Genomic DNA, 13,933 nt, shown 5'->3' on the forward strand with positions numbered 1-13,933 from the left:
TCCATCCAGCATCATAGAGAGCTACCAACCAACACTACAGAACACCAGCACCATCATCTCCATCCAGCATCATAGAGAGCTACCAACCAATACTACAGAGCGCCAGCACCATCATCTCCATACAGCATTATAGAGAGCTACCAACCAACACTACAGAGCGTCAGCACCATCATCGAGAGCTACCAAGCAACACTACAGAGCGCCAGCACCATCATCTCCAGCCAGCATCATAGAGAGCTACCAAGCAACACTACAGAGCGCCAGCACCATCATCTCCATACAGCATCATAGAGAGCTACCAACCAACACTACAGAGCGTCAGCACCATCATCGAGAGCTACCAAGCAACACTACAGAGCGCCAGCACCATCATCTCCAGCCAGCATCATAGAGAGCTACCAAGCAACTCTACAGAGCGCCAGCACCATCACCTTCATCCAGCATCGTAGAGAGCTACTAACCAACAGTACAGGGAGCCAGCACCATCATCTCCATCCAGCATCATAGGGAGCTACCAACCAACACTACAGGGAGCCAGCACCATCATCTCCATCCAGCATCATAGAGAGCTACCAACCAACACTACAGGGAGCCAGCACCATCATCTCCATCCAGCATCATAGGGAGCTACCAACCAACACTACAGGGAGCCAGCACCATCATCTCCAGCCAGCATCATAGAGAGCTACCAAGCAACACTACAGGGAGCCAGCACCATCATCTCCAGCCAGCATCATAGAGATCTACCAAGCAACACTACAGAGCGCCAGCACCATTATCGAGAGCTACCAAGCAACACTACAGAGCACCAGCACCATCATCGAGAGCTACCAAGCAACACTACAGAGTGCCAGCACCATCATCTCTATCCAGCATCATAGAGAGCTACCAACCAACACTACAGAGCGCCAGCACCATCATCTCCATCCAGCATCATAGTGAGCTACCAACCAACACTACAGGGAGCCAGCACCATTATCTCCATCCAGCATCATGGATAGCTACCAACCAACACTACAGGGAGCCAGCACCATCATCTCCAGCCAGCATCATAGAGAGCTACCAACCAACACTACAGTGCGTCAGCACCATCATCTCCATCCAGCATCATAGTGAGCTACCAACCAACACTACAGGGAGCCAGCACCATCATCTCCATCCAGTATCATGGAGAGCTACCAACCAACACTACAGGGAGCCAGCAGCATCATCTCCAGCCAGCATCATAGAGAGCTACCAACCAACACTACAGGGAGCCAGCACCATCATCTCCATCCAGCATCATAGAGAGCTACCAACACTACAGAGCGCCAGCACCATCATCTCCATCCAGCATCATAGAGAGCTACCAACCAACACTACAGAGCGCCAGCACCATCATCTCCATCCAGCATCATAGAGAGCTACCAACCAACACTACAGAGCGCCAGCACCATCATCTCCAGCCAGCATCATAGAGAGCTACCAAGCAACACTACAGAGCGCCAGCACCATCATCTCCATACAGCATCATAGAGAGCTACCAACCAACACTACAGAGCGTCAGCACCATCATCGAGAGCTACCAAGCAACACTACAGAGCGCCAGCACCATCATCTCCAGCCAGCATCTTAGAGAGCTACCAAGCAACTCTACAGAGCGCCAGCACCATCACCTTCATCCAGCATCGTAGAGAGCTACTAACCAACAGTACAGGGAGCCAGCACCATCATCTCCATCCAGCATCATAGAGAGCTACCAAGCAACACTACAGGGAGCCAGCACCATCATCTCCAGCCAGCATCATAGAGATCTACCAAGCAACACTACAGAGCGCCAGCACCATTATCGAGAGCTACCAAGCAACACTACAGAGCACCAGCACCATCATCTCCAGCCAGCATCATCGAGAGCTACCAAGCAACACTACAGAGTGCCAGCACCATCATCTCCATCCAGCATCATAGAGAGCTACCAACCAACACTACAGAGCGCCAGCACCATCATCTCCATCCAGCATCATAGTGAGCTACCAACCAACACTACAGGGATCCAGCACCATTATCTCCATCCAGCATCATGGATAGCTACCAACCAACACTACAGGGAGCCAGCACCATCATCTCCAGCCAGCATCATAGAGAGCTACCAACCAACACTACAGTGCGTCAGCACCATCATCTCCATCCAGCATCATAGTGAGCTACCAGCCAACACTACAGGGAGCCAGCACCATCATCTCCATCCAGTATCATGGAGAGCTACCAACCAACACTACAGGGAGCCAGCACCATCATCTCCAGCCAGCATCATAGAGAGCTACCAACCAACACTACAGGGAGCCAGCACCATCATCTCCATCCAGCATCATAGAGAGCTACCAACACTACAGAGCGCCAGCACCATCATCTCCATCCAGCATCATAGAGAGCTACCAACCAACACTACAGAGCGCCAGCACCATCATCTCCATCCAGCATCATAGAGAGCTACCAACCAACACTACAGGGAGCCAGCACCATCATCTCCATCCAGCATCATGGAGAGCTACCAACCAACACTACAGGGAGCCAGCACCATCATCTCCAGCCAGCATCATAGAGAGCTACCAACCAACACTACAGGGAGCCAGCACCATCACCTCCATCCAGCATCATAGAGAGCTACCAACCAACACTACAGGGAGCCAGCACCATCAACTCCATCCAGCATCATAGAGAGCTACCAACCAACACTACAGAGCGCCAGCACCATCATCTCCATCCAGCATCATAGAGAGCTACCGACCAACACTACAGGGAGCCAGCACCATCATCTCCATCCAGCATCATAGAGAGCTACCAACCAACACTACAGAGCGCCAGCACCATCATCTCCATCCAGCATCATAGAGAGCTACCAACCAACAGTACAGGGAGCCAGCACCATCATCTCCATCCAGCATCATAGAGAGCTACCAACCAACACTACAGGGAGCCAGCACCATCATCTCCAGCCAGCATCATAGAGAGCTACCAACCAACACTACAGAGCGCCAGCACCATCATCTCCATCCAGCATCATAGAGAGCTACCAACCAACACTACAGAGCGCCAGCACCATCATCTCCATCCAGCATCATAGAGAGCTACCAAGCAACACTACAGGGAGACAGCACCATCATCTCCAGCCAGCATCATAGAGAGCTACCAACCAACACTACAGGGAGCCAGCACCATCATCACCATCCAGCATCATAGAGAGCTACCAACCAACACTACAGAGCGCCAGCACCATCATCTCCATCCAGCATCATAGAGAGCTACCAACCAACACTACAGGGAGACAGCACCATCATCTCCATCCAGCATCATAGAGAGCTACCAACACTAGAGCACCAGCACCATCATCTCCATCCAGCATCATAGATCCAGCACCTTCCTCACCACCCAACATCTCACGTCACGTTCACCACCTCACACTAGTCAAGATGATACACAGAAGTATTACCTGTGGGGTCAGTAAACTCTTCATGTGCTTCAGCTGCATAGTAAATCTCACTGCACGCTATACTCTCCTCAGTATCCACACCCGCTGCAGTGTACTGTGGGGGTCTCCTCAGTATATACACCCGCTGCCGTGTACTGTGGGGGTCTCTGGGTATATACACCCGCTGCAGTGTACTGTGGGGGTCTCCTCAGTATATACACCCGCTGCCGTGTACTGTGAGGGTCTCCTAGGTATATACACCCGCTGCCGTGTACTGTGGGGGTCTCCTCAGTATACACACCCGCTGCCGTGTACTGTGGGGGTCTCCTCAGTATACACACCCGCTGCCGTGTACTGTGAGGGTCTCCTGGGTATATACACCCGCTGCCGTGTACTGTGGGGGTCTCCTCGGTATATACACCCGCTGCCGTGTACTGTGGGGGGTCTCCTCAGTATATACACCCGCTGCCGTGTACTGTGGGGGTCTCCTCAGTATATACACCCGCTGCTGTGTACTGTGGGGGTCTCCTCAGTATATACACCCGCTGCTGTGTACTGTGGGGGTCTCCTCAGTATATACACCCGCTGCTGTGTACTGTGGGGGTCTCCACGGTATATACACCCAGCGGTCGTGTACTGTGGGGGTCTCCTGGGTATATACACCCGCTGCCGTGTACTGAGGGGGTCTCCTCGGTATATACACCCGCTGCCGTGTACTGTGGGGGTCTCCTCGGTATATACACCCGCTGCCGTGTACTGTGGAGGTCTCCTGGGTATATACACCCGCTGCCGTGTACTGTGGGGGTCTCCTCTGTATATACACCCGCTGCCGTGTACTGTGGGGGTCTCCTCGGTATATACACCCGCTGCCGTGTACTGTGGGGGTCTCCTCGGTATATACACCCGCTGCCGTGTACTGTGGGGGTCTCCTCGGTATATACACCCGCTGCCGTGTACTGTGGGGGTCTCCTGGGTATATACACCCGCTGCTGTGTACTGTGGGGGTCTCCTCAGTATATACACCCAGCGGCCGTGTACTGTGGGGGTCTCCTCGGTATATACACCCGCTGCCGTGTACTGTGGAGCTCTCCTGGGTATATACACCCGCTGCCGTGTACTGTGGGGGTCTCCTCGGTATATACACCCGCTGCCGTGTACTGTGGGGGTCTCCTCGGTATATACACCCGCTGCCGTGTACTGTGGGGGTCTCCTGGGTATATACACCCGCTGCTGTGTACTGTGGGGGTCTCCTCAGTATATACACCCGCTGCCGTGTACTGTGGGGGTCTCCTGGGTATATACACCCGCTGCTGTGTACTGTGAGGATCTCCTCGGTATATACACCCAGCGGCCGTGTACTGTGGGGGTCTCCTGGGTATATACACCCGCTGCTGTGTACTGTGGGGGTCTCCTCAGTATATACACCCGCTGCCGTGTACTGTGGGGGTCTCCTGGGTATATACACCCGCTGCTGTGTACTGTGAGGATCTCCTCAGTATATACACCCAGCGGCCGTGTACTGTGGGGGTCTCCTCGGTATATACACCCGCTGCCGTGTACTGTGGAGCTCTCCTGGGTATATACACCCGCTGCCGTGTACTGTGGGGGTCTCCTCGGTATATACACCCGCTGCCGTGTACTGTGGGGGTCTCCTCGGTATATACACCCGCTGCCGTGTACTGTGGGGGTCTCCTGGGTATATACACCCGCTGCTGTGTACTGTGGGGGTCTCCTCAGTATATACACCCGCTGCCGTGTACTGTGGGGGTCTCCTGGGTATATACACCCGCTGCTGTGTACTGTGAGGATCTCCTCGGTATATACACCCAGCGGCCGTGTACTGTGGGGGTCTCTTGGGTATATACACCCGCTGCTGTGTACTGTGAGGGTCTCCTCAGTATATACACCCGTTGCTGTGGGTCTCCTCGGGTCACACACAGGATCCGAGTGGTCACGCCCGCCGCCAATAACGGGTAACACGGTGTTTATATGACGCTGCTCTGCCGGTTGCTCTGGAAACAGACGCAAGACACGCAGAGGACGCGTGTGACGTCACCACGTTCTATCAGGTGGATATGCAGTAGCTGCCATGTTGGCTGTGGGCAGAAGGCAATATCCGGTTTACAGCAGGAAGTTGCTGTAACCATGGTAACCAGTTTCTAATTCTCTTCCTAAAACACATTGAGATGGACGGTTACATATAACTAACTGTACATTGTTACTGTGCACCAGTGTAACCTACATACCTCACTGTATAACCTACACACCTCACTGTATAACCTACATACTGCACTGTATAACCTACATACCGCACTGCATGACCTACATACCTCACTGTATAACCTACTGTATAACCTACATACCTCACTGTATAACCTACATACCGCACTGTATAACCTACTGTATAACCTACATACTGCACTGTATAACCTACATACTGCACTGTATAACCTACATACCGCACTGCATGACCTACATACCTCACTATATAACCTACTGTATAACCTACATACCTCACTGTATAACCTACATACCGCACTGTATAACCTACTGTATAACCTACATACTGCACTGTATAACCTACATACTGCACTGTATAACCTACATACTGCACTGTATAACCTACTGTATAACCTACATACTGCACTGTATAACCTACATACCTCACTGTATAACCTACATACTGCACTGTATAACCTACTGTATAACCTACATACTGCACTGTATAACCTACATACCTCACTGTATAACCTACATACTGCACTGTATAACCTACATACCTCACTGTATAACCTACATACTGCACTGTATAACCTACTGTATAACCTACATACCTCACTGTATAACCTACATACTGCACTGTATAACCTACTGTATAACCTACATACCTCACTGTATAACCTACATATCGCACTGTATAACCTACACACCTCACTGTATAACCTACATACTGCACTGTATAACCTACATACCGCACTGCATGACCTACATACCTCACTGTATAACCTACTGTATAACCTACATACCTCACTATATAACCTACATACCGCACTGTATAACCTACACACCTCACTGTATAACCTACATACTGCACTGTATAACCTACATACCGCACTGCATGACCTACATACCTCACTGTATAACCTACTGTATAACCTACATACCTCACTATATAACCTACATACCGCACTGTATAACCTACTGTATAACCTACATACTGCACTGTATAACCTACATACTGCACTGTATAACCTACTGTATAACCTACATACTGCACTGTATAACCTACATACCTCACTGTATAACCTACATACTGCACTGTATAACCTACTGTATAACCTACATACTGCACTGTATAACCTACATACCTCACTGTATAACCTACATACTGCACTGTATAACCTACATACCTCACTGTATAACCTACATACTGCACTGTATAACCTACTGTATAACCTACATACCTCACTGTATAACCTACATACTGCACTGTATAACCTACTGTATAACCTACATACCTCACTGTATAACCTACATACTGCACTGTATAACCTACACACCTCACTGTATAACCTACATACTGCACTGTATAACCTACATACCGCACTGCATGACCTACATACCTCACTGTATAACCTACTGTATAACCTACATACCTCACTATATAACCTACATACCGCACTGTATAACCTACTGTATAACCTACATACTGCACTGTATAACCTACATACTGCACTGTATAACCTACTGTATAACCTACATACTGCACTGTATAACCTACATACTGCACTGTATAACCTACTGTATAACCTACATACTGCACTGTATAACCTACATACCTCACTGTATAACCTACATACTGCACTGTATAACCTACATACCTCACTGTATAACCTACATACTGCACTCTATAACCTACTGTATAACCTACATACCTCACTGTATAACCTACATACCGCACTGTATAACCTACATACTGCACTGTATAACCTACTGTATAACCTACATACCGCACTGTGTGACCTACATACCGCACTGTATAACCTACTGTATAACCTACATACTGCACTGTATAACCTACTGTATAACTGTCAAAGTCAGAAAAATGTCTCAATGCACGTTGCCATATTTGCACCGCACACTGGTCCGCGCTGCGCGTGCGTACGCTCTCCCGTGGAGGCGCATACCCGCAATAGCGTGCACTCGCAGGCGCGGTATGCGTATTTACGGTAGAGTTTATATAGTCGTAGCGTGCGACTCATTCGTTACATATTTTCACAATTAATGTAGTTTATAGATCATGGTCCCTTTGATAGATTCTGAAAGTTTGGTTAAAATACAATGTCCCAGAGCTGAGGAATCCCTCTTTATATCGTACGAAGGGTCTAACAGGAATCATACAGCAGTGTTTGGTACCCATCGGAAGAGTATTTAATTAACAATATTCCGGTGTTGGTTTGGAGCGTATTAATCGCTCGTGCGAATAGTTATGGACATAAGAAGTTTATGTCCATTTCTATTAATTACACATACTCAGGTATGCGGCGGGAAACCCAGTTTCCCACCCACCTGAGCTGTTGGAAATCGTCACAGCCCACCTGTATGAATCACCCTATGACCTTTTGTTATGATACAGGGCCGAATTCCTTCGGCCAATGGACAATGGGATTGTAGGACCAGGAGATTGCATTGTGTGTGGGGCATAAATAGGCAGGCCGACCACATCCAGCTCTCACTCTCTCATCAACGGTTATCTGCTGATAGCCGGGAGCTGGATATCGAGGCGCAGGCGATCATACCCTTTGTGCGCAAGTTTCTCTCCGTAATCATTGTCTTTCTGTGAGCCAATTTCTCTCTCTCTCTCTCTCTCTCTCTCTCTCTGTTCTGTTCTCTCATATCTCCCCTAGACTAGGCTAGTATTGTATTGTATTAGATAGCATGGTATTGTATTGCATTTAGGTCAGAGTAGTATTGTCTTTTTGTATTTATAGTTTAGTTCTGTGGTTAGGAAGTCTCTGTTATATTGTAGTGTATCAATTGTACTGTTATCCCCTTTTACAAGTATATTAGATATAATACAGTTAATAGGCTTTGGAACCTAAACCAGTATCTGTGCATTTTCTATAGTGTTAAGTGTTCACTTGAGCGTCGGTGACGCTCAAGCAGCTTTGTAGTTAGTCAGGTTACACAAGGTTGCACTTACACCCTGTACTCACATTAAGGCATTCAGTGTATTTCATTGGTATAAGGTTTTATCATAAAGGTATAGTGTTGTGAGCGTCTGCATCGCTGGTGACCTCCTCGTGGTCTCGAGCGTACGCTAAGCTACAGCGAATCATTCCCCTAGACATAACCAATAACGTATCCTGTGATCACTGGGCCGCGAGCGAACGTGACGCTTGAGCGTCTCGCCTACGGCTGAGCGATCGTTACGCAGATAGCGTATCATTACGGTACTTCTTAAGTAAACAGCGTACAGTGTTCTTAGCTTCATAAAGGGTTGTTTATACGACAAAGGAATTTAGCATTGTCAATTGGGAACTCGTCCTATACTTCTCACATCTGCACTAGGTAGATCAGCAGACATTATCCCCCAGCAAAGGGTGGGAGATTGTCTCATAGTGCTGGCGGGATAAGCGTCTGCTTCGCTTAGATAAAGAGTGCTGAAGGAACCCGGTAACCGGAAGTAAGAACAAAACGCTTGTGTCCTTTTAAAACTGTTTATTTTTCTTTTGTCTTGCGTACGCACGCATATATCTGCATTTCTGTTTCATTTTCGTATATCACTATTCCTGTTTGCCAATTTTATAGTTGATAGAAAGTGCTAAAAAGAGATTTGCTGTTATTTCATAGTAGAGGTAATAGTTAAAGTATAGAACAACACACGGTTTGTCTGAGATACAAGGCAGTCAGTGTGGATTGCGGTAGATGATCAGGGATCATTTACATTGATAAAAATATATTGTGTTACGGTGGATCCTTTGCATTGCGTACACGTGTCGCTAACAAAGACTAGCGTACGCAATCCAAAGGCAGACGCACTCAGTGTACATTACGCAACGTAGCGTCCGGTTACGCCCACGTAGCTCAAGCTGTGATAAAGTGAAGTAACGCAAAGGCGATAATTAACGCACAGCGGTAGATAATGCGACGCGGTAAATAACGCAAATCTATTTTTGGAAAATCTGAAATTTAGTTTAACAGATCCTGCTCCTAATTGGTAACACTTTTGGCCTAAAGACAATTTCTGCGCAGAAATAGATATAGAAACAAAAGTGTACATGTGTTGAGTGAGTGTGGTTTTGTATACAAAAGTTTATATAACTTTAAGGTGGAACCAAAAGGAAAGCCGGGTACTCGTCAAGGGACACACGTGTAAGTGACATATACGGTGGCTAGGGAGGCATCCCTGGTTAAATAATATTTGAGCATTAGAGTATAGCGGACCATAAGGTAACAAGACCAGGAGGTCATAAGGTAACAGACCAGGAGGTCATAAGGTAACAGACCAGGAGGTCATAAGGTAACAGGTAAAATAGACAAAGAGGTCCGCTATAAAAGTCCAGTGGCACAACGCCTGGGGTGTTGGTGCAGAACCCATATAGGCCACAAGCTCTTGCTGAAGGAATCGCAGCCGGAAACATAGATTCCATTGATCTTTCAGTACATGACAAGTAGTGCTCGTATACTGAACGATTGGACCGCACGTTATTGTGTGCAGTAGTTAGTAATCTGACCTAATACCATTAGAGTAAAGTGGTCACAAACGCTATCTGTACATTCTGACGTGATTTGTGTAATTTTTTATTTTTGGAAGGGAAGTTCGCTGGTCACTCAGGAACTATCTAACAACCCCAACTTTACTGGAAAGAGTAAGTGTCCTGCGGGTAACCCTCATATGTTCCAGTAAATAAAGGTTCACAGGGGCCCTAGGTTGGGTACAGCAGCTCTGGTTACAGTGATTGCAGTACTGGCCAACGTGGGCGAGAAGTAAGTGGGGTACTTGATAAACCACCACCGCCGGCCTGCCCAAGGACATCTTGGTTTGTTTGTAAGGGTTCGCTGAAAACCTTGAGATAAAGATCCAAGGAGGAATAAGCAACGCCTGCAGATTATGGGGGCCATTTGTTCAGGTAGGGGGCGATCAACCTCGGTTCGGGTTGATTCAGAGAACCGACCAGTTGGGTCGGCACGATATGTAATGTGTGAAAAATACGGTAGTCACACAGAGGTTTTATGTGATGAATGGGAGAGAATGACTGTACAAGACAGGGACAAATTCCCAAGAATAGGTAGCTTTAGTCCAGAAGTGTTACAAAATTTAAGGAGGAGGATATGTCTCGTAAAATCAGCAAAGAGACGAATTCAACATCATGATTATTTACAGTTATGGCACCAGGAAGGTGAGATACAGAGAGGTTTGGCTCTGGCGGCAGGATCTGGGGCAGTCAGGAAGTTGATTGCCACAGCTCCTCCTCCACCATACATTGCAGGAGAGAAGTTGATTGCGGAGAGAAACGCACTGGGTTGTAAAACACAAACTCTTAGTAACACTGTAAATGTTAATGATGTTAACCAAATAACTCATGCAAGTATTAACCCGTGCAAGATGTACCCTGTTTTGAACCTTCCTCAGGAGTGTGATCAAGAAGACGATTCAGCAACAATTTCAGCTCTCTCTCTTGCAGCCACCATAGCAGAGACCACAGTAGGCACAGCGACACCCACGAGATTAGTGAAAGCCCCTAGCGGAGGGATAGGTGAGGTCGTGTCAACGGGTAAGTACGGCACCATGCACTACACTGAAACAATTGTACCACAACAAGCTGTAGAATCTACACAGGAAGAGGCTGTTAGAATTGCTCCTGTAAGGGTAATAGCAGTTCCCAATGGAAAAACAGATGTGTCTGGAGCCACTCCCATAAGGAACATTGCCATGTACACTCCATTTTCCCGAATGGAATTAAGAACAATAGTGTCCGAATTTCCTGACCCCAGGAAGGATTTAGTTACTAGCCAAAAATACATCAGGGATTTAGGTAACACTGTAGAACCCAACAACAAGGATTGGCAGATACTGCTAAGAGCTTGTTTACCTTCCAATGTTGACGCAACTCAGTTCTTAGCTGACTGTGCATTGGATAAAGATGTACCGCTTACAGACGTGTACAACAAGGATAATGTAAAAAGGATAAATTTACAGCTAAAGGAGTATTTCCCAGCCGTTGTTAAATGGAACAAGATATTTTCCATTAAGCAAAAGGAGTCCGAAACGGCAACAGAGTATTTTCACCGGGCACTATTAGAAATGGCAAAGTACACTGGTATAGAAGACATTAAGACCAATCCAAACCATCGAGAAGTAGCAGTATCTGTACTGATGGATGGTTTGAAAGAAACATTAAAAGCTAGGGTACAGACCACACAACCATGTTGGCGAGGTCTGTCAGTGTCCACATTGAGAGAAGCTGCTATTGATCACGACAGAAACATCACTAGGCACAGGGAGTCGCAAAGTGATAAGTTGATGTCCGTAAGTATACAGGCGCTGACCACAAGGCAACCTGCGTATGTACCACCGAATCCTGTGGGTAAGGCAAGTGTAATAACATGTTTTTCTTGTAACAGACCGGGACACTTTGCACGAGAATGTAGAACAAAGAATGTACAAAGATCTTTTCAACCCCCTAGACAACAACACAACACACGACATTGGGAGCAGGGTCCACAGAGGCGGAGTTTTGAGCCACATACAGGGGAAACAAAAAGATATCCCCCAAACAGAGACTGGCATGCCTCTGGTAGTTCCCAGCTAACCCCCTCACAAGTAGTTGCTGCCAATGGGATTCAGGGAGGTCAGCATACCCAATAGGGGTGTGGCCATACCTGTAATCTGCACCCAGTTAAGTTGATTGCCAGTCTTGGAAGCGAACCAGAGATTGCAATCAATGTAGCTGGAAAAACTCTAAACTTTCTTGTAGACACAGGGGCGGCCAAGTCAGTGATAAATTCGACAGTGGGCATGAGAACCACTGGTAGGACAATTCCAGCCATGGGAGTAACAGGGGTAGTCCAGCACTACCCTGTTAGCAAACCAGCCGAGATTACAATAGGGCCTTTGCATACCAAGCATTCCTTTTTGCTGGCTGCATCTGCACCAACTAATCTCCTGGGAAGAGACTTACTATGTAAAATGGGTTGCGTCATTTATTGTACTCCTGAAGGTGTATTCTTGGACATTCCTGAGAATCACGCTCAGGAAGTACGAGACATGCTAGACTCCCCATCAAAATTAATGTCACATTCCATTATGACAAATAGGAATCCATCCCAAGTAGAAGAGATGACATCTCAGATACCAGAGTCGCTTTGGACAAAAGATGGACAGGACACTGGATTAATGGCAAACGTAGCTCCAGTAGTTGTGCAAGTAAAAGATGGTAGGATAGCTCCAAAAATCCCACAGTATCCTCTGAAGCCAGAGGTGGAGCTAGGAGTTTTTCCCGTAATAGAGCGCTTGCTACAACAGGGCATTCTAGTAAGAACGTCCAGCACCGCAAATAGTCCCATCTTCCCTGTTAAAAAGAGTGGGGGGAGGGGTTACAGGCTAGTGCAGGATCTAAGGGGGATTAACAAAATAGTTGAGAGTCAGTTCCCCGTAGTGCCTAATCCAGCTGTCATCCTAATGCAAATTCCTCCCACTGCCAAATTTTTCACTGTTATTGACCTCTGCTCCGCTTTCTTTTCGGTACCTCTGCACCCTGACAGCCAATATTTGTTTGCATTCACATACAGAGGAGTCCAATACACGTGGACTCGGTTACCCCAAGGTTTCATAGACAGTCCAAGTATATTTTCTCAGGCTTTGCATGATTGTTTACAGTCTTTCCAACCGGAGAGTGGATCAGTGTTGATACAGTACGTGGATGATCTACTACTGTGTTCTGATTCATTGGAAGCTTCCCTGAAGGATACGAAACAGCTCCTGTTTCATCTTTCAGACACAGGTCACAAGGTTTCCAAAGACAAGTTGCAATTATGCCAAGCTAAGGTAAAATATTTGGGACACTGTCTAACACAAGGACTGAGACACCTGACCGCTGATAGAATCCAAGCCATTAGAGACATGACACTGCCACAAACCCAACAACAGATCAGGACGTTTTTAGGAATGTGTGGGTATTGCCGTAATTGGATCCCAGGGTTTTCCATATTGGCGCTACCTTTGCAGGAAATGGTCTCTTCAAACAAACCTGATCGGATTTCGCATACAGACGAATCCGAAACAGCATTTGAGAGACTCAAACAGTGTCTAACGCAGGCACCAGCACTAGGTATGCCAGACTATGGGAAACCCTTTGAACTATACGGAACAGAAAGTGCTGGGTGCGCAGCAGGTGTACTAACACAAAAACACGGTGATGCCAGCAGGCCAATTGCATACTACAGCGCTCAGCTAGATACGGTAGCGCGATCCCTCCCCAC

At 47.4% G+C, this 13,933-nt stretch overlaps 1 protein-coding gene across 7 annotated transcripts in view; it reads right to left on the reverse strand.

The window, feature by feature from the left end:
• IFT172 (intraflagellar transport 172) overlaps positions 1-5,481 on the reverse strand; it is a 553,694-nt gene extending 548,213 nt beyond the window's left edge. For all 7 annotated transcript variants that reach the window (XM_063914906.1, XM_063914909.1, XM_063914907.1 and 4 more), the window contains exon 1: positions 3,470-5,481. In XM_063914906.1, coding sequence (XP_063770976.1) covers positions 3,470-3,508 — 39 coding nt within the window. In that variant the 5' untranslated portion in view covers positions 3,509-5,481. The remainder of the gene's footprint in view (positions 1-3,469) is intronic.
• Between the last annotated feature and the right edge of the window lie 8,452 nt (positions 5,482-13,933).

The sequence above is a fragment of the Pseudophryne corroboree genome, chromosome 4, assembly GCF_028390025.1.
Source record: "Pseudophryne corroboree isolate aPseCor3 chromosome 4, aPseCor3.hap2, whole genome shotgun sequence".
In the NCBI taxonomy this organism is placed as follows: Eukaryota; Metazoa; Chordata; class Amphibia; order Anura; family Myobatrachidae; genus Pseudophryne; species Pseudophryne corroboree.